Source organism: Cetorhinus maximus, chromosome 11, assembly GCF_964194155.1.
Source record: "Cetorhinus maximus chromosome 11, sCetMax3.hap1.1, whole genome shotgun sequence".
In the NCBI taxonomy this organism is placed as follows: Eukaryota; Metazoa; Chordata; class Chondrichthyes; order Lamniformes; family Cetorhinidae; genus Cetorhinus; species Cetorhinus maximus.
In genome coordinates, this window is record NC_135889.1 from 61549040 (window position 1) to 61576471 (window position 27432).

Sequence of the window (27432 nt, forward strand, 5' to 3'; positions counted from 1 at the left end):
CGTTGAGGTAAAAGATCAACTTGATTTAGTTAAATGGTGGAGCAGGCTCAAGGGGCTGAATGGCCTACTCCTGTTCCTATGTTTCTGGTATGTTTGCCCTGCCAAAAATGTGCAAAAGGGACAAAGACCCCACATTACAAGTCTTTGCCCCATTTTCCTCTGAAATAATGAAATAAAGTGAATTCAGGACAGGCAAATCAGTCCTATTGTCTACTAGATCATAGTATTTAATTGGACTAACATTTTAATCAGTGTTGATAAATGGCAGAGCAACTGCTTATTACCAGTTTACAAGAAAACCAGACATAGCAGCTACATTTTGTAGAAACAGCTTAATTTTTATTTGATTTGGGCCAACATACCATACTGTGTACAATGCAACATTTGTTTTATTCGTGCTAACATTAGAGACATTTACTGTACATTTTATAACGTTATTTATAGACAATGAATACAAGGCAGTGAAAAATTGAACTCTATACCAAAAATGTAATTTAATGTAATAGTTTGTAGACCAAACTTTAAACAGACATAAATTAAAATATAATAAATAAAATAAGCAATACTTTTGGCACCGTATCAGTTATAGAACTGTCACTGACAAATGCATTAAGCAAGCTTTTTTTTTACTATTTACACTTGCTTAATAATGCTAAAACAAATAATCAGCATTCAGGTTTTCCCACAGATTTCCGAAACAGTGTGGTGCTGTCACAATAACGTAATGTTTAATAAAATTTTCAGCTGTCTGAGGACATGGTTGCGGGGGTGGTGGGGGTATTGGGATTGGGGAGAGTGATTGAAATTTCAGAAATTAAGTCTGGCACATTCTGGACATATATCTTGCAACTTCTAAATTCAATTTTATGTATTTGAAATTCATTTTTAAGCAAAAGTTACAAAACATTCTATGAAGAATAAAACTCTGGTGTCAGTGGGGTGCCCAAGGTTAGTTAGTTGGGTGAAAGTTGGGTAGTGCTTAATTAAAATAGTGTAATACTGATAAGAGCAGCAGGCTCCTGCACCATGCTGTTGAGAGCTGCATGGAGCAGCTAACATTCTGAAGAAAGCACCTTCCAAGCAAACAGGAAATGCCTATGTTAGGTCACAATTAAACAATATATGGATGAAAAGTCTAAAGCTTGCTGATAATTGAAAACAATGAAGTTACAAGAAATATTGGAATACTTCATCAATTTTATCTTGTGCAGATTGTGCTATTTTCCCAGTTTAAATATAATGTGGAAAGTTTAGAAACACCTTTTAAAAAGAAGCATCAATTGGTAAAAATATCAAATATTTTGTGCCATCATCTTAAAACAAAACAACCTGCTTAGAGGATCTGAACAAATGTAAACTGTTTTATAGATTGAAGGACCATCTCGTCAGTGTGCTTAAATACATATAGGGCAATTCTTGGCACAAATTCTTCTGCATTGTACATAAAAGAATCTGCAAAAAAGAAAACCCTACTTTCTCCTTTTAACTATCAATACATAATAAGACGTCGAGGATATTTTGGTCTTTGTGAAACACAGTATGTATTCCAAATCTTGGAAGAGGCAGGCATAATTGTTGTAACACGGGGCTAAAGTCAATTCCAATTCAGAATGGTCTTCCTCTGAGTTGAAGGCAGTTACAATACTGCCCATTTTCAATAATAATTATTCTTAACACTGCAAACCACAGAATGCCCATTGTGCTGAAATACAATAAATATTTTCTTTTATGGCAGTGCAAAGGTGAAAAATTATTAGGATCGGCGTGGCTCCAACCTGTGAGACAACTGTGATAAAGTCCTCTGATTGTCGATTACGTTAAGCTGTCGAACATATGCACGGACATCCTGATGGTTCTTGTTCGCAAGTGATGAATCTGGATCTGATGAAAGAAAAATATTGCTGGCTGAACAAATTACAAAGCAAATTTAAATTTAGGCAGATAGTGTCAAGGAATTCAATAAGAAGCAGTAAAGCTATTTGATGAAAGAAGTGATCGAGGGGTATAGGAGTACAATATGATGATTTTAATCTTTGGGACTGGTTGGCTGGAGAACAAAAGACTTTGCCAGTCCTGTATATTCCTGTGCTCCTTAAGATTGAACTAAGATTTTTGATCCATTTTATTAAGCACTGAATAATACATATACTATCTGAAGCACACAAACAGTATATTTGCTTCTCTCTGACTGACTGCTGCAGTGCCTCCGTGCCATAATGAAGGAGATGAATACAGCAGTAATGCCAATGCTCAAATGAGGGAGATTTCAGCTGCCTCGTGTCCCATTCAGACTGAAAAACACAGCAGAAGGCAGAACATTTCTTAAAAAAAGGAACTACTCACTAGCTGCCTGAGGCCACGTGACTCCATTTTGAAAGACCTTAAAACAGTCCGCCTAGCGCTCCCAACCGAAACAGGCTTGTTATAGTATTTAAATTGGGGTCTTATGCCATTTCTTCCCGATGCAGTTTTGTTTTTTCTACCTGTCACTGGTTGCTTTTACTGGTTCTCCCTCCCTTAAACGCTTACGTTTAGCTTGGCGGAGGAGCAGGATCTCCCCCAACCTCCGATCAGCGGCGAGCTGCCCATCAGTACTTGTTGAGCAAAAGCAGTTTGCTGAAAGCATCTAAATGAGATGCAGCCGCAAAAATGGTTTGGGCCTTTCACTGGTATCATTGGGCGACCACTCTGATCGCTGTTCCCACCACTTGCCCGATGTGGACGCAAAATTAAAAATCGCCTCTTGAGTATTAGGGTTAACATTTTTGACAAGGCATTCAGAACCCCCTCAGAGATAAAACAGTGGAAGCAGAATGTTGCCATTCTTTAATTCCTCCACCAAAGAAAAAAGTCAATGGGCAGAAATTCAAAATGCCGTTGTGCGGGATTTTGTTTGTTTCTAAATTTTGTTCTGAATTATTGTACTGGTAGAAGCTCAGGAGAAACCAAAGTTATCCCATAAAAATTAATAGTGCATGAAGCCCATTCTCCAGTGCACCCTTGTCCACAGGAATACATCGAGCTGCATAAAAGAATACCGAAAAGCTTATAAATAAGCTGAAACTAACAAATTCATAACTGGGCCAAAGTACATTTTATTTGGGATACTTAGAAAATTGGAGAAATACAGGCATCCCAACTTGCTAGAACTCATACTAGTCATTAGGTCATACTAAGAATATAGTGATGGGGATAAAGCATTCATTCGCCCAGCCATACATGAGAAATCATGACAGATAGCGAAATCAAGACATCCTTCATCAACAAGAGAATGATTTTTATGTATAGACTGGATTGTTGAGTTAACCCTTAGGTCGAAGTAGAAAATATCCAAAGTTTGTTGTGCTGATCCAGTTGGGTTCATTTGTTTTTTGCTCCCTGTGAAATTAACATGTAAAGTCCTTCAGGAACAGAGCAGCAGTAGCCTGTTCTCAAACTGCAGGATCCTTTAACACAACTGCTGAGTTAAGTTTGTTGCTTATGACCAGCTTGAGTGTAAAAAGTTTTCGTAACATTTTATATATCATTAATAAGTTTGTTACCAATTTATGTCTACCAACATCTAGATTGCTGAGGGAATCCTCACACAGAAGTTTAAGTAGGAGTTCTAAAGGTAAGCTCCGAATATCTGGCACTCAGTTCATATTCACATACTACTGACTTACTAAAAGGCTGACTTCTGCAGTGTCTGGCTGTCCGCACTGTGTTGCCAATCATATGCTGAAACAAAAATAAAAACATTAAATGTCAACCAAACTGAAGCATAAAAATCTTGTTAAAGCATCAATTTTACTAAGTCAATGGGCTTATTGATCCTCATCCCTTAGAATAAATGAAAATAAACTTGTTTTGGAATGGGGGAAAATTTGACAGAACCAAAAACAAGCAAGGGATTGCGATGTGCAATTAACCTGCACACATTCTTTCCGATGCAGACAGCATGCTAACTTCTTCTGCTTCTGCTTTGTGCTACCCGCTAACTGAAATGATAGTAGAGTGCATTCCGGAGCTAAATGCACAGTTGAATGGCTGCACTCCTCAACAGAAGGCCCAAGTTCATGCAAGGCAAACACCGCTAAAGCGAGCTAACACTACTTAAAACCTCTTAATGGGAAAGTGCATTCTGGCTGGAATAGGTGCTGGAAGTGACTGGGGAAAATATTTTGAGGAGGAACTCTGACTGCGGCACATTACACAAAATGTGCTCCCAGGGTTTCAGATGCAGCGCCGGAGGCCTTGGGGTGGACAGGAGAGGTCCTCTATTTACATTGAGCCAGGAGGCTCTCTGGACAAATTCCCAGAAGGCAGTCACAGCAAATGGTCATCAGGGTCAATATAAGCAGGGCAGCGCCAAGGACCTCGATGCAGTACCACAAATTTTATGACCTCACACAAGTGGTCAAGATCCATGAATTCATTTTTCAAATTCCTATTCCTTACGGCTGAGCCACAAAGCTCTGAAACTGCTCAACAGACCACCCCACCCCCGTCAATTATCAACAATCTTTATCAAGCAGGACTATAGCTTCACCTAATCTCTCACACTCTTACCACTGCTGCAAGCCTCATACCCACATCTCACAGCATGCACACACTGTAAGCTATTCAACCATGACAGCCACATCACCCAAACACGTTGCACCACACTCACTGATACACCTCCCTCTCTCTCGCAGGATGTACGACTGGAGGGAGCAGCACCTAATTGATGGGAGAGAGGCACAACTGCAATGTCCTTAGCCATGGAGGAGACAGCAGCCATCATCACTGGGGCAGCCACGACTGAGGGTGTGGCAGTGGTGAGGATGAAACAATAAAAGATGACAGTATCCTCATACCTAATCTTCCTTCTCACATCCCACTTTCCCCTCATCACATAACCTCTTTTGATTCTCACCATAACCCTAACCTTGTGCCCTTCCCCTTTCAGATACCCAAAAGCTACAACCTGGCAAGGCAGTGTTGGAAGGGCAAGAGATGGAAGAGCAGGAAGCCAGTGATGTAGAAAAAGGAATATCATTTGCTCTCTCACACACAGCCACCAGCTGATACTGACACTGTGCATACTTTTGAAACATCGGTGTCATGAAGATGTGCTTTATGTCAAATAATGATTTTTAATCTGCTATCTGGAAACCTGAAATAAACTTTTTAAAAAACAGGTTTTTCAATAGCAATACAAGGCACTAAAAAAAGAGGAGGCTGGTGGGATCCCACTTAGGTCATCTCCATGTGACAAGCCAACCCCGTATTTTGCTGAGGAAACCGGTGTTTAAAACAAATACAGGGTTGGCTTGTCATATGGAGAAGACCTAAATGGGATTCCACCTGCCTCTTTTTTTCTCTAACCCTCCGGGTAAGCTTCGAGCCCTGTTTTCTGACTGCGATCATCCAGGGACACCCCACTGCTGACAGAGATTTCTTAAAAGAATCTAACCCAACATTACCGTCTCCCGAAGAACAACAAAAATCAGCCGTCTACATCTTTAAATCTGAAGCATCGAGACCATCAAATTCAGCCTGAAGCCAGCCGAGTCACCAAACTATAGAGTGTATACTCTTACTTTTTATATGGGCTCTAATTTGGTAAACCTATCCTTCCCCACTCTGGTGTCACACTCTAGGGAGCGTGCGCACCATGTGCGAGGGAGCATGCATGCCACGTGCGAGGTGTTGGGAAGGACTGCATGAGAGCGAGCGCATGTACTTCAAGTGCACGTATCTCATGCGTGTGTGTGTGCGTGTACGTACTCCAAGCACGTGTGCACGTACGGTGCATACTTTATTTTACTTAGATTGGTTTAAGTATAATATCTTTCTTTGTTAAACTCAAGAAAACCTGTCCTATTGGTTCTTTTATGATCACAGTGCGAAAACAGTTAGGTTTTCACTGCATTGGCAACTATACCTTTTCAAAAAAAAAACCTGCTGAGGTCAAATAAGGAAAGGACAAAGAGGGGAGCCATTTGACCCCTCCTCACCTGGTCGTAACACTGGGCATGTGTGGCCTTCAACCAGGGCAGGGGGAAAGGGTAGCACAGGTGCCAGCTTATCAGAGGATGAGGCTGCTCACAGGTTCTACTACAGAGGACATAGATGAGGACATTGACAAGGCAGCCTCAGCAAAAGTCTGATGGGTATGCACAAAGTGATGCTTGATGCATTGGCAGGCCTGCCAGAAAGCTTGCTGTCATGCACCAACGTTGCATAGAGCTTTGCACAGGGCTTGGAGCCTATATATTCCTGCGCAGGACAGGCAGTCAACTCCATGAGAACACTTGTGGACTCAACCATGGTGCAGCATCTGATGGCCATTTTCTCAGCTTCCATTAGAGCATAAGCAGAAACCATGCAAGATCTGGTGCTACAGTGGAAGCTCAGGTTGAAGCCATGCAAGCTCAGACTGCTGCTATTCAAGCTCAGACTGCTGCTATTCAAGCTCAGACTGCTGCTATACAAGCTCAGACTGCTGCTATTCAAGCTCAGACTGCTGCTATTCAAGCTCAGACTGCTGCTATACAAGCTCAGACTGCTGCTATTCAAGCTCAGACTGCTGCTATTCAAGCTCAGACTGCTGCTATTCAAGCTCAGACTGCTGCTATTCAAGCTCAGACTGCTGCTATACAAGCTCAGACTGCTGCTATTCAAGCTCAGACTGCTGCTATTCAAGCTCAGACTGCTGCTATACAAGCTCAGACTGCTGCTATTCAAGCTCAGACTGCTGCTATACAAGCTCAGACTGCTGCTATACAAGCTCAGACTGCTGCTATACAAGCTCAGACTGCTGTCATCATAGCTGTTGATAGCAGTGTGTTAAGGGGCTTGCAGGTCTCACAACAGTTCACAAACTGTTCTCAGATGTATTGCCGTTTTACTGTGGTGCTGCCCTGTGGAAGTGGCAGTGGCACCTGTACCATGCAGCATTCACCTGTGGTCCTCCCTCAGGATGCAACTGTTAGTACTCCATGAAGTTGCCTGTCAGCCAGCCAGTCCAGACTGTTAGCACCCATGCTGATGTGGTGCAGTCCAAAACCAGGCCTTTTTTATCAAAACACAATTTTCCATCACATAGTTTAAGTCATGTAGAATGGATTGGTCTCAACTTTTAGATGCTGCATCAATAAAACACCACAATTTCTCTGTTTCCCAGGGCTTTGGGCTGGGATTGAGGTCAAAATTAGACAGAGCTCTTGCTTCTGATCACATAGTACTGCTGGTATCTTTGGAGCTGAAGTAAAAATGAGTCACTTGCCTTGAGAGGAATGTTGAGGGAGGAGGAAAAATCAACAGCTTTAAATACTGAATTTTATTTGCATTGTAAAATATGAACAATTCTCTGAAAATTGTTTGTGGGGTGCATAACAGTGAATTCAAAATAGATTTGTTTCTAATAGGCATTGCATATGTATATCTAACTTGATCAGATCTAGGAACTGAATTCTCACATAACTCGTTATGTAGAAACATTGAGAATGGCCTGTTTCTGTGTTGTATATTTTGCCCAAGTAACCTATGCTGGTATTTATGCCATACATGTCCACACAGGCCTCTGCCCATCCCTCTTCATCTAACCCTATGAGCATAACCCAATTTCAGCTGTCATAGGTGCTTGTAAAATTAAACAAATCTAGCAATTATTATAGCAGGTGCTATATTAGAAACTTTACAGTTTTGATGTTACCACTATGTTGTACAAATAATGTTAAAGCTGAAACACTGTAGAAACTGCAAAAAATTAAATTTTAAAAAGGTTGAAAATAGATCAATAGCTTAAGTGAATGTGCAAATTCCTCTCTATGCTTCCCCCGCTAAAAAACACACATTTTGAAGCTTACCACTTTTTCAAAATTGACAAGCTGATCACTGAATGTTTTGTTGCCTTCGTGGGTAAATGTCATGTCTGTAAAGAAAGAGGCAATCAGCAAACAATTTCTTCCAATTGCAAAAGACCTCAAGCTGGCATTACATTCTTCACACATTCCTGAACTGATTAATTTAATTAGGTAACATGACTTAACCAGCTTTAGCTAAGTATTATAATTATTGCTTGTTCTTATTTAACTGTTTTGGATGAAGTTATTAAAGCAATAAAAACAATCCACGGTTAGCAGCTTGATAAATGACATTTGCAATGCAAAAGGAAGAAAGTATGATTGAATTACCTTTTATAAGTAAAGGCATGAAGGGAATGATTGGTGGCTCCAGTTTAGCTACTGTAAGTCTGTATGCCCTATGGTTCCTGGAAGGATCCTACAGGAAATTGTTTAGTATTTAATATTCATTGAATGATTAACTCACTGCAGCAGATATGCTAAGCAGGCTTGCGCTAAGCAGAATACACTGCTTGCATAACTATAAAGCAAACACTATAACTTTAAACAAAGAAAATTCCTTCAAAAAATACCTTTACTTATGGAACAAATTAAATATGTACACTTATTTTTACTGTACAGATTTTTATGTGCCTGACTTAAAAGACCATTTGTGATAAAGTTACATGCACACTTAAGGATCGTTAAGATAGGCTCAAGAACACCTTAAGGACACGAGGACATAATCTAGACTGCCATCTAATTGCAGGGCTGGATGCTTACATTATTATACATAGCATTTTTGGAATAAGACAATAAACTAAGTCTCCATTGGCCTGTTCAGACGAATGCGAAAGATCCTAAAATACTATTTGAAAACGAACAGAAAGTACTGAGCCCCACAGACATTCAGTTTTCAACTAACGCCACCAACGCAGATTATCTGGCCATTTGTCATGTGTTTGTGGTAAAGTGCTGCACCCAAGATTAGCTGCTGCATTTGCCTACAGAACACCTTAAAAATAATCCATTCACTGTGAAACACTGAGGCGTGCTGAGGATGTGAGAAGTGAGATACAAATGTGTTCTTTACTTCTTTCTTATTATTGGTTTAAGAATCTGGGTTTAGGCTGAATTCAATTCCATTTTTAGCTTCAGAAATCAGGAAACGGACAAAAGAAAAAAAATAGATCGCAAAACTAGTAATAAATCAAGGAAATATTTGGATCAATTTTGGAACTTGACACACGCTACACCTGATAAAACAGCATGACCCAAAAAAGTTATATATACACTGATCAAACACTCGCATGATAACACAATGCCGCAAGGCTTGGTTTAGATTGTGGGTTTCCTGAGATTAACCCAATTTCAGCTGTCATAGGTGCTTGTAAAATTAAACAAATCTAGCAATTATTATAGCAGGTGCTATATTAGAAACTTTACAGTTTTGATGTTACCACTATGTTGTACAAATAATGTTAAAGCTGAAACACTGTAGAAACTGCAAAAAATTAAATTTTAAAAAGGTTGAAAATAGATCAATAGCTTAAGTGAATGTGCAAATTCCTCTCTGTGCTTCAGGAAACTCAGCAGACTAGTGTTAAATTTCAAATGCTGAATAAAAAGGAGGCACACAGCCTCATAATATTGAAAACACCAATCCAACCAAGTTGGTCACCCAGCCCCCCATCTTGCCTCTGTTAAAACTGGAAAGAGGTGGGTTGAGGTCAGTATTCAGACCTTTAACAGTTTTACCACTCTACAACCAATCGCACCCAACCCAGCCCCCCCATTTCTTTGGGGTTAAAACTCCCTCCAATAAATACAGCTGATGCAACATGCATGATGATGTCATAATTATGATGTACATACCGCTTGGGATCAGATTTGTAAACAAAAATCAGTGTAAATTTGGGGGGACATTGGGCAGCTTGGGGGGCAAGGAAGATACGGCAAGTGGGGTGAGGGGATGACATGGGGGGGGGGCAGCATGGGAGGGATGGAATGGCAAGGAGAATGCCAAAGAGATTATATGATAAGGATGAAAGGAATGAGATGGATATGGTATCAGAATAATGGCATAGGTTGGGGTTCAGTGAAGTACTTTTGCAATAAAGATACTAATTTCACGGCACATATTTGTGGGTCTCTGCTGGTACCCGAATATAATATTAGGTATCTTTATCAATGCTTTTAAAATAACTGTAAAAGTTAAAAGCATACGCACCATCAAGCTTTCAAATTCTGAATAGATTTTCTTGAATTTACTAGGAAGTTTCTGTAAAGATAGGGAGGAGAATTTACTATTTTGTATTACATGCAGTTGTGTGAACATCAAGGATATGTCATGGGCAACATAACTGGATAATTCCCAAATGCTTGCTTCACGAGTTAGGTTATTTATCTCAATCCATGAATAATTATGATGCATTTAATTATTGCAATTGAAGTACATTCTTACTTTGGCCTGACTATACAAATTTCTGAACCTGCCAGCCATTCCTTGTGATAACCAATCCCACATGCCATGGAGCTGCCATGGTGCTTGGAGCTTCTCTCTTTACCATACCTGCTAGTGAGCATGTTTCTTTGTTGGACGTTTTCCTCAAGTTCAGCAACATGGTCATTCTGATGTGAGAATTCACTTTCTACAACTTGTAGAGCATTTTAACCTACCTCAGGGATTGAACAGAAACTCTCGTCACTGTATTTAGCTTATTGAATATGACATGAGCCCGTTCATGACCACCTAAGCCGGGATTCTCCAGCTCTGTTGCGGGCGGGACCCATCGTGGGTGAGGCGGCGTCCCAGCCAGAAGTCCTTTGACTTGCGGCGGGACCGGAAGATCCCGTAGGCGGGCGGGTGCAGAAAATCCCACCCCTAGACTTAGAAAGTAATAGAATGAATACTCTATTGGATCATGGCTTAAGCTATAAATGACAGAGCAAGTTCATTAAAAGTAATAAGCAGTAACAGAGACAAAACTGGAGTTTGAACTATTTCTGTTCACAACTTTTAACTCGTATTAGCTCCTCTGATATGGAAACTAAACAAAGGTGACACTTTACTTTGCGAAACCTGGAGTGGCATCAATGAAGTAACCTTCCATGTGGGAATATGTAGGTATATATAAGACCCTTGATGTGCCACTCTCAAATGCACTGTAGAAAGTGCTGCAAGACTGCTCCCTGGGATATACCTAGCATCCTCTGAAATTGCAGCAGGAACAAAGGGGTAGTCCAAAATACATCTCTTAAAGTCAAATAATCCTGGAAAATAAATACTTAAATATGTAGAGGGTATTTATAGTGTCAATCTACTAATAGGTATTAGAGTCAAATCCATTTGTTACATAGTTATGAATTCTTTAATCTTTAGTCTACATGCAGAAAAAAGTAAACAATTGTGCCAAGTAGTTCTTAGCTTTAGATAATTTTGAACATGTGGTTGACCCGTATGGCATTTGTCAGATGAGTTTCCACGAGCTGAGAAAGAAATCCTAAAACATGGAGAGCTATGGACACTGAGGATCAGACAGTTTGTAACACATGTTGATGGGGGAGATAGACTCCATCATGGGATGTCAGAATTTTAAAAGAGAGTGGGTGGGAGGCAGGAGGTGTTTGAGAGAGGACAAACACGAGAGAGAGAGAGAGAGAGGATGAACACAAGAGAGAGAGAGAACGAACACGAGAGAGAGAGAGAGAGAATGAACATGAGAGAGAGAGAGAACGAACACGAGAGAGAGAGAGAGAACGAACATGAGAGAGAGAGAGAGAACGAACACGAGAGAGAGAGAATGAACACGAGAGAGAGAGAGAGGACGAACACGAGAGAGAGAGAGAGAGAACAAACACGAGAGAGAGAGAGAGAGAACGAACACGAGAGAGAGAGAGAGGACGAACACGAGAGAGAGAGAGGACAAACACGAGAGAGAGAGAGAGAGAGAGAGAACGAACACGACAGAGAGAGAGAGAACGAACACGAGAAAGAGAGAGAGAGAATGAACACGAGAGAGAGAGAGAACGAACATGAGAGAGAGAGAGAATGAACAAGAGAGAGAGAGAACGAACACGAGAGAGAGAGAGAACAAGAGAGAGAACGAGAGAGAGAGAACGAGAGAGAGAGAGAACGAGAGTGGGAGAGAGAGAACGAGAGAAAGGGAACAAACACGAGAGAGGGAGAGAGAGAACACGAGAGAGAGAACGAACATGAAAGCGAGAGAGAGAGAGAATGAGAGAGAGCGAGAACGAGAGAACGAGAGAGCGAGAACGAGAGCGAGAGAACAAGAGCGAGAGAGCGCGAACAGGAGAGAGAGAACGAGAATGAGAGCGAGCAAGAGAACAAGAGCATGAGAGAGCGAGAATGAGAGAGAGAGAACAAGAGCGAGAGAGCGCGAACAGGAGAGCGAGAACGAGAATGAGAGCGAGCAAGAGAACAAGAGCATGAGAGAGCGAGAATGAGAGAGAGCGAGAGATTGAGAACGAGAGAGAGCGAGAGTGAGAACGAGAGAGCGAGAGAACAAGAGAGAGCGAGAACGAGAGAGAGCGAGAGAGCGAGAACGAGAGAGAGCGAGAGAGAGAAAAAACAGGACAAAGAAAAAGAGAGACCAGGGCCTGGACTTTCAAAGAGCCACAGGGTCAGGATCCAGTACAGGCCAGCTTTGAAAATCGCAGCCCTGGAGATTGTCTCACGATCCCAATGCCTCTGGGACAGTTTCAAACCTTCAACGAACCACTGGGGGTGCGAGTGAACAACATGCTTGTCACCAATTAATGGTTCATTATGGAGCTGGTTAAGGGACTGATCTCTTCCCAAAAGCAATTTTCAATTTTTTTTTCTGGTGAGCCCACACAGTCCATGCGTGTCAGTGCACAGCTATTGGGTTTGCTGTGGGGTCCAAATAAACCTCTACAGTTGTCTTGGAAACACATCCATAGGGCCAACTATCGCAGCAATGAGTGCTGGTCCTTGCTTTGTTATGCAAGGTCACTGTCTGTCTCATTTCACCTCCATGGCCTTCCCAGGAGCTGCCTGCTCTAATTGGCAAGGCAGCGGCAGCCCCCAACATGGTTGCTGCCTGCCCTTGCTGCTGATCCCAGGCAGGCAGCTCCCGCCTCCTGGAGGTTCTCAGCACCTCTGATTGGACACCAAGTTTTCCTCCTGGCAAATGAGGCCTCTTATATTCAAAAGTCACATCACAAGCATGACGCAGCATGGGCACAAGTTTGAGATCTGGAAGCCATCCAGTTGTTGGGTTCCCAACAAAATCTGGCCACAGGAGTTTGGTTTGCTGAGCTATCGATCACTGTAGGCTATAAATCAGAACTACCCTTGGTCATGTCTCTCATTGGGAAGCTAATTAAAACTTTACAACACTATGGCTACCAGCCTAGATTCATGCCTACTGACTTAATATGTTGTTTTCTATTGGGACGTGGATGATGCTGAAAATGCTAAATTTTCATTCCACATCCCTAGTTACTCTGAAGTGACCCCAGTCTTATCCCCTTATTGATAGCACTCAGTAGGGAATTCCAGGACTTTGACCCAGCAATAATTAAGGAACACTGTACCATTAAGGATGAATTTCCATTACTAGACTCAGTAACAACTTGCATTTATATGGTGACCGTAACATAGGAAATTGTTTCAAGCCACTTCACAGAAGCATATCAAACAGAAAACTGTCACTAAGTTAAAGAAAGGAAAATTAGGAGGGGTGACTAAAAGCTCAGTCCAAGGGATAAGTTTTAACGGCAGCCCTAAATGATGAAACAAAAGTGGTGCATGGAGAGGGTTAGGAGGGAATTCCAGAATTTGGGACATAGACAGCTGAATGCATGCCTGACAATGAGTGATGAGTTGAAGGCTGCAGGGGTTGGACAAGTGACTGGAATTGAAGGGATGTAGAGTTTTTGGCGGGTTGCAGGAGCTGCCTAAAATCTTTGATCATGCATATGGTCATCTGTCCTAATGTTGCCTCCTTTGGCTCCGTGTCAATTTGTCATTCAGCCCATTATAGCTCATTGCTCCAGAAAGATTATAGAACACCCCACCCCTCAGAATCCAACTTTTTGAATAATTTAATGGCCCTACCCTAAAATCCATTCCATGTGTTGACCATTGTATGAAAAGGATTCTACAATCAGTCCTAATTTTACTGCTCTGACTTGATGACCCCTTTTCCCTCCTGTCACAGTTTAGTCTGCGAGGTCTCAGATTTATCTCTTCCATGCAATCTTTCTCATAACTGTAATTCATTTGCCTTCTTCAAAGCCTCTCTGTCGTTCACTCCTCCTTTAAGATGCTCCTTAAAACATAAGGTTGGACTAAAATAGTATACAGTTTGCGAATGACTACCTCAGAATCGCACTCTCCTGTTCTGCTATATAGTTCAGCATTGCATTTCCACTGTATTAGTTCAATTACCACAGTGATTGACATGTTGAGCATCAATTCTTTCAAATTCATGTCTGCAATTGTGAAAGAGTGCCAAATCAGTCTTAATCCTCTTGCTTCAGTTCTCATTTTCTGCTATTAACAAAGTATTATAGAGGCTGAAAAGGAAATCAGGAGCAGGGAGGATAACCACACAACACAGAGAAGGGTGCATTAAAAACACAATGAAGGTGACACTCTATTCTTGATGACTTTTGCAAACAAAATGTATTTGCATGGGAAGACTGTCATGCCTATTCAATTGCATTTGATAGCAAAGTACCTCATTTGCAACATCTTGTGTATTTCAAACTGAATACTATCTCTGGCAGGAACCAATAACTGAAGTGACTGCTGGACAGCTGTATATATATAATATTTATTATACCCATAAATTTCATAGCCATATGATATTTAATTTGCTATGATTGTTTCATGCAAGATATACATGTACAGCAGCTCCTGTTGTGGACACATTTAAATTTTTTTGACTTTTTAAAATGATTTTAGTTGAAAAGATACACTTAAATGCACCAATTGAATAAAATATGCATCATTAGGTAGATTTGACCAAAACATTCACAAGCAATATTGACTTTTTGATACATTTATTGTCGCATCTTTACAGAAAGAAAGCTTTTGCTAGTTTACTTTCACGAGCTTTTACCATCCACTATTACTATTCAGAGTCATTATGGTCTGGGACCAAACTGATTGAATTCCACATAGTTTCTGCAGTGGGTCTTCCCACTAACCATTAACATGTGCACAGTGATCACAGCATGATCAGCGATTGAAACAGCAAAGAGCAATCTAGTGTAAAAATATTTAACTGGAGGAGGGCCAATTTTATTGGGTTGAGAAGGGATTTGTCCCGGGTAAATTGGATTGAAAGATTGGCAGGCAAAGCTGTAACAAAGCTAAAAACAAAAAGCTAAAAGCTACTGCGGATGCTGGAAATCCAAAACAAAAACAGAATTACCTGGAAAAACTCAGCAAGTCTGGCAGCATCGGCGGAGAAGAAATCAGTTAACGTTTCGAGCCTTCATGGCCCTTCGGCAGAACTGGAGCATAGTTAGAAGAAGGGAGAAATATAAATTGGTTTAAGGTGGGTGGGGGGGGGGGGGAAGAGACACCTTGAGGGTGTGGTGTGATGATTGTGGAGATGAGCAGATAATCAAAAGATGTCACAGACAAAAGGGTCAAAGAGGTGTTCAAGGTGGTGGTCTTTGTCTGAGAAAAGTGCTAATTAAGAATGGAAGACAGGATATTCAAAGTACAGCTCTAGTGGGGGTGGGGTGGAAAGACTAAAGGTTTTAGTTTTAGATTTAAAAATAATGGAAATAGGTGGGGAAAGAAGAATCTATATAAATTATTGAAAAAAAAAGCGGGGGTGGGGGGGGAAAGAAATGGGGTGGGGATGGGGGGAGGGGGAGTTTAAGATCTAAAGTTGTTGAATTCAATATTCAGCCCGGAGGGCTGTAAAGTGCCTAGTCGGAAGATGAGGTGCTGTTACTCCAGTTTGCGTTGGGCTTCACTGGAACAATGCAGCAAGCCAAGGACAAACATGTTGGCAAGAGAACAGGGTGGAGTGTTAAAATGGCAAGCGACAGGGAGGTTTGGGTCTTTCTTGCAGACAGACCGCAGGTGTTCTGCAAAACGGTCGCCCAGTTTGCGTTTGGTCTCTCCAATGTAGAGGAGACCGCATTGGGAGCAACGAATGCAGTAGACTAAGTTAGGGGAAATGCAAGTGAAATGCTGCTTCACTTGAAAGGAGTGTTTGGGCCCTTGGACGGTGAGGAGAGAGGAAGTGAAGGGGCAGGTGTTGCATCTTCTGCGTGGGCATGGGGAGGTGCCATAAGTGGGGGTTGAGGAGTAGGGGGTGATGGAGGAGTGGACCAGGGTGTCCCGGAGGGAACGATCCCTACGGAATGCCGTCAAGGGGGGTGAAGGGAAGATGTGTTTGGTGGTGGCATCATGCTGGAGTTGGCGGAAATGGCGGAGGATGATCCTTTGAATGCGGAGGCTGGTGGGGTGATAAGTGAGGACAAGGGGGACCCTATCATGTTTCTGGGAAGGAGGAGAAGGCGTGAGGGAGGATGCGCGGGATATGGGCCGGACACGGTTGAGGGCCCTGTCAACGACCGTGGATGGAAAACCTCGGTTAAGGAAGAAGGAGGACATGTCAGAGGAGCTGTTTTTGAAGGTAGCGTCATCAGAACAGATGCGACGGAGGCGAAGGAACTGAGAGAATGGGATGGAGTCTTTACAGGAAGCGGGGTGTGAGGAGCTGTAGTCGAGGTAGCTGTGGGAGTCGGTAGGCTTGTAATGGATATTGGTGGACAGTCTATCATCAGAAATTGAGACAGAGAGGTCAAGGAAGGGAAGAGAAGTGTCAGAGATGGACCATGTGAAGATGATGGAGGGGTGGAGATTGGAAGCAAAATTAATAAATTTTTCCAGGGCACTTTACAGCCCTCTGGGCTGAATATTGAATTCAACAACTTTAGATCTTAAACTCCCCCTCCCCCCATCCCCACCCCATTTCTTTTCCCCCCACCCCGCTTTTTTTTTTTCAATAATTTATATAGATTCTTCTTTCCCCACCTATTTCCATTATTTTTAAATCTAAAACTAAAACCTTTAGTCTTTCCACCCCACCCCCACTAGAGCTGTACTTTGAATATCCTGTCTTCCATTCTTAATTAGCACTTTTCTCAGACAAAGACCACCACCTTCAACACCTCTTTGACCCTTTTGTCTGTGACATCTTTTGATTATCTGCTCATCTCCACAATCATCACACCACACCCTCAATGTGTCTCTTCCCCCCCCCCCACCCACCTTAAACCAATTTATATTTCTCCCTTCTTCTAACTATGCTCCAGTTCTGCCGAAGGGCCATGAAGGCTCGAAACGTTAACTGATTTCTTCTCTGCCAATGCTGCCAGACTTGCTGAGTTTTTCCAGGTAATTCTGTTTTTGTTAAGCTGTAACAAAGCATGGAGATCTTCAAAGAGGAGATGGTTTGGGTGGAGTCAAGGTTGATAATACAAGTGAGAACTCCAGGCCAAAGTTCAGAGGGGAACTGAAAAGGGAAATGAGAGAGGCAAAGTGAGACGGAAGTGACAGCTAAATTAAAAAGGAAATCCAAGGGTCTTCTGTTGGCATTTAAATAGTAAAAAAGTACTAAGAGGAGGGATAGAGCCAATTAGGGACCAAAAAAGTGGATCTATGCATGGAGGCAGAGGGCATAGCTGAGGGAGTAAATTGATAGTTTGCATCTGTCTTTACCAAAGAAGATGACTCTGTTGGTATTATACTGAAAGAGGAGGTGGTTGAGATACTGGATGGGCTAAAAATTGATAAAGAGGTATTAGAAACGTTGGCAGTACTTAAAGTTGATAAGTTACCAGGACCAGATGGGACACATCCGAGGATGCTGACAGAAATAAGGGTGGAAATTGTTGGGGTACTGGCCATAATCATCCAATCTTCCTTAGATGCAGGAGGGGAGGAGGGGTGGAAGGTGGTGGGGGGAGGAGGGTGGTGGTGTTGCCAGAGAACTGGAGAATTGCAAATGTTACACTTTTGTTCAAAAAAATCAGTGTAGGAATAAACCCAAAAACTACAGGCCAGTCAGTTTAACATCAGTGAAGGGAAAGCTTTTAGAAACGATAATCTGGGACAAAAGTGAAAGCCACTTGGAGAAGTGTAGATTAATTAAAGAAAGCCAACACCTATTTGTTAAATGCAAACAGTGTTCAAAATAACTTGATTTAGTTTTTGGTGAGGAAACAGTGGGATTGATTAAAGTAATGAGGTTTTCTGTGATCAATGTGGACTTCTAAAAATCATTTGATAAAGTGTCAAATAATAGGCTTGCCTGCAAAATTGAAGCCATGGGAATGAAAAAAAGGACAATGGCAGTTTGGATATGAAGTTGGCTGACTGATAGGAAACAAAGAGTAGTGGTGAACGCTGGGCTCCCCAGAGATTGCTATTGGGACTACGGCTTTTATTAATATATATTAATTAATGACTTAGGATTTGGGTGTATAGGAAACAATTTCAAAATTTGCAGAAGTCACAAAGCTTGGACATATTGTGAACTGTGAAGTGGATAGTGATAAACATCAAGAGGACGTAGATAGGCTGGGGGAATGGGTGGCACTTGGCAGATGAAATTTAATGCAGAGATGTACCAAATGATACATTTTGGTAGGAAGAGCAAAAAGAGGCAACATAAAATAAAGGATATAATTCTAATGGGAGTGCAGAGCAGAGGGACATGGGGCTATATGTGCACAAATCATTGAAGGTGGTAGGGCAGGTTGAGAAAATTATTAACAAGTATACAGGATCTTTTAAAGCAAGAAAATTAAAGCGAACATTTATAAAATACTGGTTCAGCCTCAATTGGAGTATTGTCCAATTCTATTGTTAGGAAGGCTATGAAGGTTTTGAAGAAGATGCAGAAAAAATTTACAAGATTGGTCCAGAGATGAGAGACTTCAATTATTTGGATAGATTGGAGAAGATGGGGTTGTTGTTCTTAGAAAAGAGAAGGTTAAAAGGAGGTTTGATAGAGGTGTTCTAAATCACAAGGTCTAGAGAGAGAAGATAGGGAGAAATTGTTCCCAATGGCAGAAGGGTAAAGAATCAGAGGGCACAGATTTAAGGTGAATTTTAAGTGAGCCAAAGGCGACGTGAGGTAAAACGATTTTTAAAAAATACAGCAAGAGGTTAAGATCTGGAATGCATTTCTTGAGGAGATAGTGGAGGTAAATTCAATCATGGCTTTCAAAAAGGAATTGGATAAGCAACTGAAGAGAAAAAATTGCATGGCTATGAGGGCAGTGCAGCAGACTAGCTAAACTGGCCCTTCAGAGAACAGCACAGATTCGAATGGCGGAGTGGCATCCTCTGTGCTGTAAACGTTCTACAATTTTCAGTCTGAAATCTAATCGTAAATCCATATATTTCATTATTCACGTATGAGTAAAAAGCATTAGCAATATAGCCTGGTCATACACTAGTGCAGGCCTAGCCCCCAGCTGTGACTTCTTGAGAACTGGTTGGGGGAGGGTGGGTGAGGGATGGGGGGTGGTGGGGAGAAGGAGGGGAGTGGGGGAAGAAAATACTAGAGGCCTGCAGGACTAGTTACCAAGTGCAATTATTAAAGGACACACTTGCAAGAAAAAGGTGGCTGCTCACCTTTGGCCATTTCTCATCTTGCTGCCTGACCTCCCGCACACACACTGACTTGAAGGTGCCCAAATGCACGCTTCATCACCAATGGCTGCTCAGTAGGCCTTTCAGAAGAATGAGGCAGAGTGCTACTAATACCCTCTCCTGTTCATTTCTAAGGCAACACTTCACTTGCATCTAATGCAGGTGCAAATTTTCCTCTGTCCTTCACAAGAAGCCTGGAAATCGTGTGGCAACTTTCAAGGTGTGATGGCTTGATTTCCTTCTGATACAACTTTGCATTTACTAATGATATAACCGGATCATTGTAGATAGTGACATTTTCCAATAACATTACATTTGAATTGGGAGTCAACTATGGCTCAAGTAGTAGCACTCTCCCCTCTGTCCCATAAGGTTACAGGCTCAAAGCCCACTCCAGAGACTTAAAACACTTAAGCTAGGCTGTCAGTTCAGTGCAGTATTGAGGGTGTGCTGAAATGTCAGAGGCCGTACTTTTCAGATGAGATGCTAAATTGAGAAAACATTTGTCCTGCCAGGTAGACATAAAAGATACAATGCTCCTCAGACTGCTGTTCTCGTCGCATCCTGAGATCCACACTCAGTGCAATATGCCGCCATATGAACACACTCGACCTCTCCCTCTAGCAGCACCGCCGCACCCTATCTCTAAGCTGCCCGTGCCCCCAGTTTCATTTTATTCTTCGTCTCATCCGACGCCTCAACATGAAACTTTGTCTCTTTGTTTCAGGTGCAAAGGAACGCAAGCTCCAACAGCCCATCGACACCAACACCCATCCAGGACCCTCCACCCCTGCCTGTCCCTCTGTCCCCATCCCGTCTTCCAATCCCAGCCCCGGCCGTGTATTCACTATACCCCCTGACCTTCCCCTCTCTGATGCTGAACGTTCAGTGCTCAGCAAAAGACTTAGTTTCATACCCTTGCACACTCATCTCAATGAATTTCGGGCTTGGCACGATGCTGAACTCTTCTTCCGCCGCCTTTGTCTCCGTGCTCACTTCTTTGGGCAGGAGTCCTCTCCCTGTTCAACGGATCCTTTTACCCACCTCCAATATTCTCCCTCTACCTGGACCCCTCCCTCTGGATTCTTACCTTCTCTTGATCTTTTCATTGAGAACTGTCGGCGTGACATCAGTTGTCTCAATTTCTCTGTTCCTCTCACCCACTCTAACCTGTCTCTCTCTGAATTTGCTGCACTCCATTCTCTCAGGTCCAACCCTGACATTGTCATCAAACCTGCTGACAAGGGTGGTGCTGTTGTTGTCTGGTGCACTGACCTCTACTTCGCAGAGGCTGAGCGTCAACTCACAGACACTTCCTCCTACCTCCCCCTGGACCATGACCCCACCACTGAACATCAAGCCATTGTTTCTAGGACTGGTACTGACCTCATCTCCTCTGGAGATCTTACTTCCACAGCTTCCAACCTCATAGTCTCCCAACCTCGGACGGCCCGCTTCTACCTCCTACCCAAAATCCACAAACAGAACTGTCCTGGCAAACCGATCGTGTCAGCCTGTTCCTGCCCCACGGAATTCATTTCTTGCTATCTTGACTCCATTCTCTCTCCCCTTGTCCAGTCTCTTCCCACCTACATCTGTGATTCCTCTGACACCCTACATCATATCAACAATTTCCAGTTCCCTGGCCCCAAGCGCCTCCTCTTCACCATGGACGTCCAATCCCTCTACACCTCCATCCCCCACTGGGATGGTCTGATGGCTCTCCGCTTCTTCCTCAAACAGAGGCCCGAACAATCCCCATTCACCACTACTCTCCTCCGTCTGACTGAACTTGTTCTCACACTGAACAATTTCTCCTTAAACTCCTCTCACTTCCTCCAAATAAAAGGTTTGGCTATGGGTACCCGCATGGGCCCCAGTTATGCCTGTCTCTTTATGGGGTATGTGGAACATTCCTTGTTCCAGTCCTACTCCGGCCCCCTCCCACAACTCTTTCTCCGGTACATCGATGATTGCTTCGGTGTTGCTTCATGCTCTCGCCTGGACCTGGAAAAATGTATTAATTTTGCTTCCAATTTCCACCCTTCCATCATTTTCACATGGTCTATCTCTGACACTTCCCTTCCCTTCCTTGACCTCTCTGTCTCAATTTCTGGTGATAGACTGTCCACCAATATTCATTACAAGCCTACCGACTCCCACAGCTACCTTGACTACAGCTCCTCACACCCCGCTTCCTGTAAGGAGTCCATCCCATTCTCTCAGTTCCTTCGCCTCCGTTGCATCTGTTCTGATGATGCCACTTTCAAAAACAGTTCCTCTGACATGTCTTCCTTCTTCCTTAACCGAGGTTTTCCACCCATGGTGGTTGACAGGGCCCTCAACCATGTCCGGCCCATTTCCCGCGCATCCGCCCCCACACCTTCCTCTCCCTCCCAGAACCATGATAGGGTCCCCCTTGTCCTCACTTATCACCCCACCAGCCACCGCATTCAAAGGTTCATCCTCCGCCATTTCCGCCAACTCCAGCATGATGCCACCACCAAACACATCTTCCCTTCACCCCCCCCCGGCGGCATTCCGCAGGGATCGTTCCCTCCAGGACACCCTGGTCCACTCCTCCATCACCCCCTACACCTCAGCCCCCTCCCACGGCACCTTCCTATGCAACTGCAGAAGGTGCAACATCTGCCCCTTTACTTCCCCTGTCCTCACCGTCCAAGGGCCCAAACACTCCTTTCAAGTGAAGCAGCATTTCACTTGCACTTCCCTCAATTTAGTCTACTGCATTCGCTGCTCCCAATGCGGTTTCCTCTACGTTGGAGAGACCAAACGCAGACTGGGTGACCGCTTTGCGGAACACCTTCGGTCTGTCCGCAAGCATGACCCAGACCTCCCTGTCGCTTGCCATTTCAACACTCCACCCTGCTCTCATGCCCACATGTCCGTCCTTGGCCTGCTGCATTGTTCCAGTGAAGCTCAACGCAAACTGGAGGAACAGCACCTCATCTTGTGACTAGGCACTTTACAGCCTTCCGGGCTGAACATTGAGTTCAACAATTTTAGATCATGAACTCTCTCCTCCATCCTACCAACTTTCCGATCCCCCCTTTTTTCCAATAATTTATATTGATTTTTCTTTTCCCACCTATTTCCATTATTTTTAAATGTATTTCCATCCATTGTTTTATCTCTACCTTTTAGCCTATTTCGACACCTTCCCCCCACCCCAACCCCACTAGGGCTATCTGTACCTTGCTTGTCCTGCTTTCTACCCTTAATGTCACCTATTAGCACATTCCTTAGATAATATCACCACCTTCAACACCTTTTTGTCCTTTTGTCTATGACACCTTTTGGCTATCTCCACCTATCACTGGCCCTCTATCCAGCTCTACCTGTCCCACCCCCCACCACCCCCCCCCTTTAAACCAGCTTATATTTCACCTCTTTTCTATTTTTCCTTAGTTCTGTTGAAGAGTCATACGGACTCGAAACGTTAACTGTGTTCCTCTCCGCAGATGCTGTCAGACCTGCTGAGTTTTTCCAGGTAATTTTATTTTTGTTATATAAAAGATCCCATGGTGCTTTCAAAGATAACAGGGGAAATTTCCTGGTGTCTTGCAAATATTTATGCCTCAGTTAATGCCACTAAAAGCAGATTAATTGATTGTTTATTTCAGTACTGTTGGTTGGATCTTGGGTGTGTGCAAATTGGTTACTACAATCCCAAATTTACAACAGTGACTGTGTTTTGGAAGTACTTCCTTGGCTGCGAAGTGCTTTGGGGCACCCTGAGGTTACAAAAGTTACAATGCTATATAAGTTCTTGCTTTCCTCGCCTCATCCCCCATGTTGCAGTTTCTCTCTCTACTTGGCTTTTCTGCAAATGCAATCAAAAGTATCAACATTTAAAACTGCAATTAGCTTTTAGGAACAGCACCATCAGCAATATCCATCATCCACCTCCTGAGTTCAGTTTCTATTTACTTTGAATGGGTGTAACTGTAAACATTTAACCATGCACACATGCATGCACACGCACCCGCAATCATGAAATAAACTAGCTGCGGATCATATTTCTGTGGACAGGAGACTCAGAATCCTACAGTACAGAAGGAGCCCATCCAGCCCTCCATGTCCATGCTGGCCTTTTGAAAGAACAATACAATTCCTGCTCCAAGGCTTGTTCTCCACAGAGTGTAAATCTTCCTTTTCAATATCCAATTCCCTTTTGAAAGTGAGAATGGAATCTATTTCTATCACTCCTTCAAACAGCTCATTCTAGGTCTTAACAACATACCCCATGAAAACATTTTCATCTCCCAGAGGTTCATTTCTTTAAAAAGCTCCTTGATATAACTATCCCTCATTTAGTGCTCCTAATGTACTCCCAAGAAATGGCGTGCTGAACAAAAATGTGCTAAATCAAAATAATTTTTCCATAAGAAAGCATGTAATAAGGATGGGTTACCTTCCTGACCTACAATTTTTACATTAAGCTGTGGGCTGGCTGACTCCGGGGTGCAGGCTGGTGACCCTGGCTGCTCCTCCTGTCTGACACATGAATTTCTGTCTGTTTACTTGGTGGTGGAATGGGAAATGGCAAAGAAGTCTCAGCTTCTACCTCAGCTCCAGCAACTTACTGCTGCTTGGCGGAAACATGGAAACAGAAAAGGTGAGGAGTGAGTGGCGGGCCAGTCCTGCCACATTTATTGGCTGTTAGCAGAAGGGTCACAAACCCAGCTCTAGCTGGAGTTACCGATGGGAGAGCCTGGAGTGGCCGCAGGCAAACAGCCTGAGCAGGGGACAGGTAGACAAGGTGGTCAAGAAAGCATATGGAATGATTTCCTTTGTTGGAAGAGGTATTAAATACAAAAGCAGGGATATAATGATGGAACTGTATAAAATGCTGGTTAGGCCCCAGCTGGAATTTTGTGTCCAGTTCTGGTCACCACATCACAAGAAGAACATAATTGTTCTGGAGAGAGTACAGAGGAGATTAACAAGAATGTTGCCAGGGCTTGAAAATTGTAATTATGAGAGATTGGATAGGCTACGGTTGTTTTCCTCAGAACAGAGGAGGCTAAGGGGTGACCTAATTGAGGTGTACAAAATTATGAGGGGCTTAGATTGGGTAGACAGGAAATACTTGTTTCCCCTAGATGGGGGGTCAATTACCAGAGGGCATAGATTTAAGGTGATTGGTAGAAGGATTGGAGGGGACATGAGGAAAAACTTTTTCACCCAGAGAGAGGTGGGTGCCTGGAATTCACTGCCTAAATTGGTGGCTGAGGCTGAAATGCTCAACTCATTTAAAAAAGTACCTGGATCTGCATTTGAAGTACTTTAACCTGCAAGGCCATGGACCAGGTGCTGGAAAGTGGGATTAAAAATGAGCAGCTAGTTTCTTTTTTCTCTCTTTTGGCCAGCGCATACACGATGGGTTGAATGGCCCCTTTCTGCATCATAACTTTTCTATGTTTCTATGGGAACAGGAACAGAAAGATCCTGTTCCATCGGGACAGGGTGGGTACCTGTCCCACCAGGAGAGGCCAGGAATTGGCCCCTGTCCCATCAAGAGAGCTGCCTATTCAGTCCCTTGAAGCTTACCAACTACGCTAAACCCAAAATTGACGTTGTTGCTGGCAGCGCTATTCGAGAAAGTTCCCGAATATGAAAACCGCACTGAAATGAAAACGCATTATTAGAAAGCGTTCTAAAACGGGGAATTCCTATATTTGGAATTTTAAAAATTGTGTTAGTACTCAAAATGCAGTTTTCCTGATTATAACTGACATTATTGGATCAGAAAAATAGTTGATAAGAATGGCTTACCTCCCAGGTCTGAGAGAGGCGGCTCACAGCTACATTGCTCAGTCCCATTACCAGAGCAAAAAATGAGTTCAAATTTCTATATTCTTTGCAACTGGAAAGGAATAAAAAGATTCATTAGAATTATTATACAAATTAAGATTTTTCAATCTTTTGTGTGTGTTTGACACACTCAGACTAAAAGCAAATAGGTCAAATTGAGCTATTTACCATTAACACCAATTTGTCTCAAACCGGATGCATTTTACTGATTAGCAGCATTTTACAATCCAATGCTGTGAAAATTGCTTCAATAAAGGTCAACACTGGCCATCTCAATAATAAGCATGCTAAAGACACAATTATCAATTATATTTTTGCTTATGAATGCTTACTTTTAATGGCCTAATGTCCAGTTTAAAATAGCATAACATGCACAGATCTAAACTTAGGTGACAATGCTTTTTTGGATCCCTCCCCTCATGATCAACAAGAGCTTCCCACTCCCCGCTAACCCCCAACAATAAGGATTTAGGAAGAGATTGCTTGTAAAATTAGGGTGACTTTTCTAGTCAAATGAACGGCAGGATGGATCAGTATGGCTTAATAATATTGGCAGATGTGAGAGCAAGAGCTACTTACTTACTGTTGGCCTGAGCGATGTGAACACAATCACACAACACAAATGAGATTTTGTTCGTGCAACAGCAATAATATCTAACGGTTATAATCTCACTATGGGAATTACAAGGACTGGGGACATGTGTTGAGTAACGTTATGGAATTCTCAAAATTAACCTAACTAGAGATTTGGGTGTCCTTAGCTCAGTGGTAGCACTATCGCCCAAGTAAGAAGATTGTGGGTTCATGCCCCACTTCAAGACTTGAGAACATAATCTCAGCTGACATTTCAGTGCAGTACAGAGGGAAGAATATGGACTGTTGGAAGTGCTGTTTTTGGCTGAGATGTTGCATTGACGTCCAGTCTTCCCTATGAATCGGGTGTAAAAGATCCCATGGAAATATTCAGCCTCAGTGTAATTCTTCTGGCTTTGTCTCTAACTTCCCTTAATAAACACCATTAAATCAGTTTAATTAGCTATGTATTTGGTTGCTGTGTGTGGAGCTTTGCTGTGAACAAATTGGTTGCCGCATTTCCCCAAATTATAATTGGGACTGCAGTTCAGAAGGTAATGCATTAGCTGTGAAGCATTTTGGAACTTTGAGGCTGTGAAAGATGCTGTATAAATGCACGCTTTTCTTCCTGTCTTATTCTTGATGCCCACCTGTAATCTTTCCCGTGGACCCATGAGAATCTGCTTATGTAAAATATTGCCTAATGGGCAGAATCAATGTGTTACACAGATCAAGCAAGGAAAATAACCAGTTCTAGCCTCTGAGGGTGTCAAATCCTTTTCTTCATAACCTTCACTGCTTTTTAATACCAGGACAGTGCAGCATGAAATCATTCCATGGCTATCGATTACTCTTTGGTAGTATTTTTCCTTTTTAATCTAATTTCCCTGCATAAAGATCAGTTTTCAGCTAATTTCTTACTCTGGGCATTTCTTCAAAGCAGAGCAATAGACAAAATGGCACATTTTCTCCAATTAGCATTCTAAAAATGGTTAAAAGTGCACAATATTTAGTGCTAATAAAGTGTAAGTTAAATTAGATAGTAAATTAGTTATTTGCTAGCAGCACAATGTGAAGTTATCCAAATTACACATACTAAAGCCAATTAAGTCAATTAATTTAATTAACAGATATGAATGCTAATCATAAATCAAAGGTGAGCTCGGCAGTCAGGATGGAAGAGACCAAACAAGGTACCAGCTTTTTGATAACCAACAAAGGAAGAATCCCAGTTTAGAGAGGGAAACAGAGATGTTTGTGAAAAAGTAGGCTCAGGTTTATTCCTTGCTTTCCAGATTATAACCGAGTTGTGGAGACTCTGTAGCTTATCCAAAATGCCACTGGGAACCCAGATCTGGAAGTCCCACCCTATTTCTGACACATGCTATTTTTGCTGGTACGGAAACGTGACTCAAATGGAGCAAACCTGAACTCAGCAGGGCCACTTGAACTCAGTGCTGAGTTCAAACAGTCCCAATTTTTGCTGGACCAAGAGCCTTATCACACATTGAGTGTGTTATAAATGTTTTA

At 42.6% G+C, this 27432-nt stretch overlaps 1 protein-coding gene across 6 annotated transcripts in view; it reads right to left on the bottom strand.

The window, feature by feature from the left end:
- Positions 1–320: 320 nt before the first annotated feature.
- Positions 321–27432, bottom strand: part of rapgef4a (Rap guanine nucleotide exchange factor 4a) — a 346899-nt gene continuing 319787 nt past the window's right edge. For 4 of the 6 annotated variants that reach the window (XM_078552090.1, XM_078552088.1, XM_078552094.1 and 1 more), the window contains 6 exons: positions 25291–25381; positions 10042–10092; positions 8163–8250; positions 7836–7900; positions 3666–3720; positions 321–1881 (listed from right to left, as the gene is read on the bottom strand). In XM_078552090.1, the coding sequence (XP_078408216.1) occupies positions 1754–1881; positions 3666–3720; positions 7836–7900; positions 8163–8250; positions 10042–10092; positions 25291–25381 (478 nt within the window). In that variant the 3' untranslated portion in view covers positions 321–1753. Of the gene's footprint in view, positions 1882–3665; positions 3721–7835; positions 7901–8162; positions 8251–10041; positions 10093–12661; positions 14376–25290; positions 25382–27432 lie in introns of those variants that run through there. The other 2 variants (XM_078552089.1, XM_078552091.1) reach the window with 2 other exon arrangements.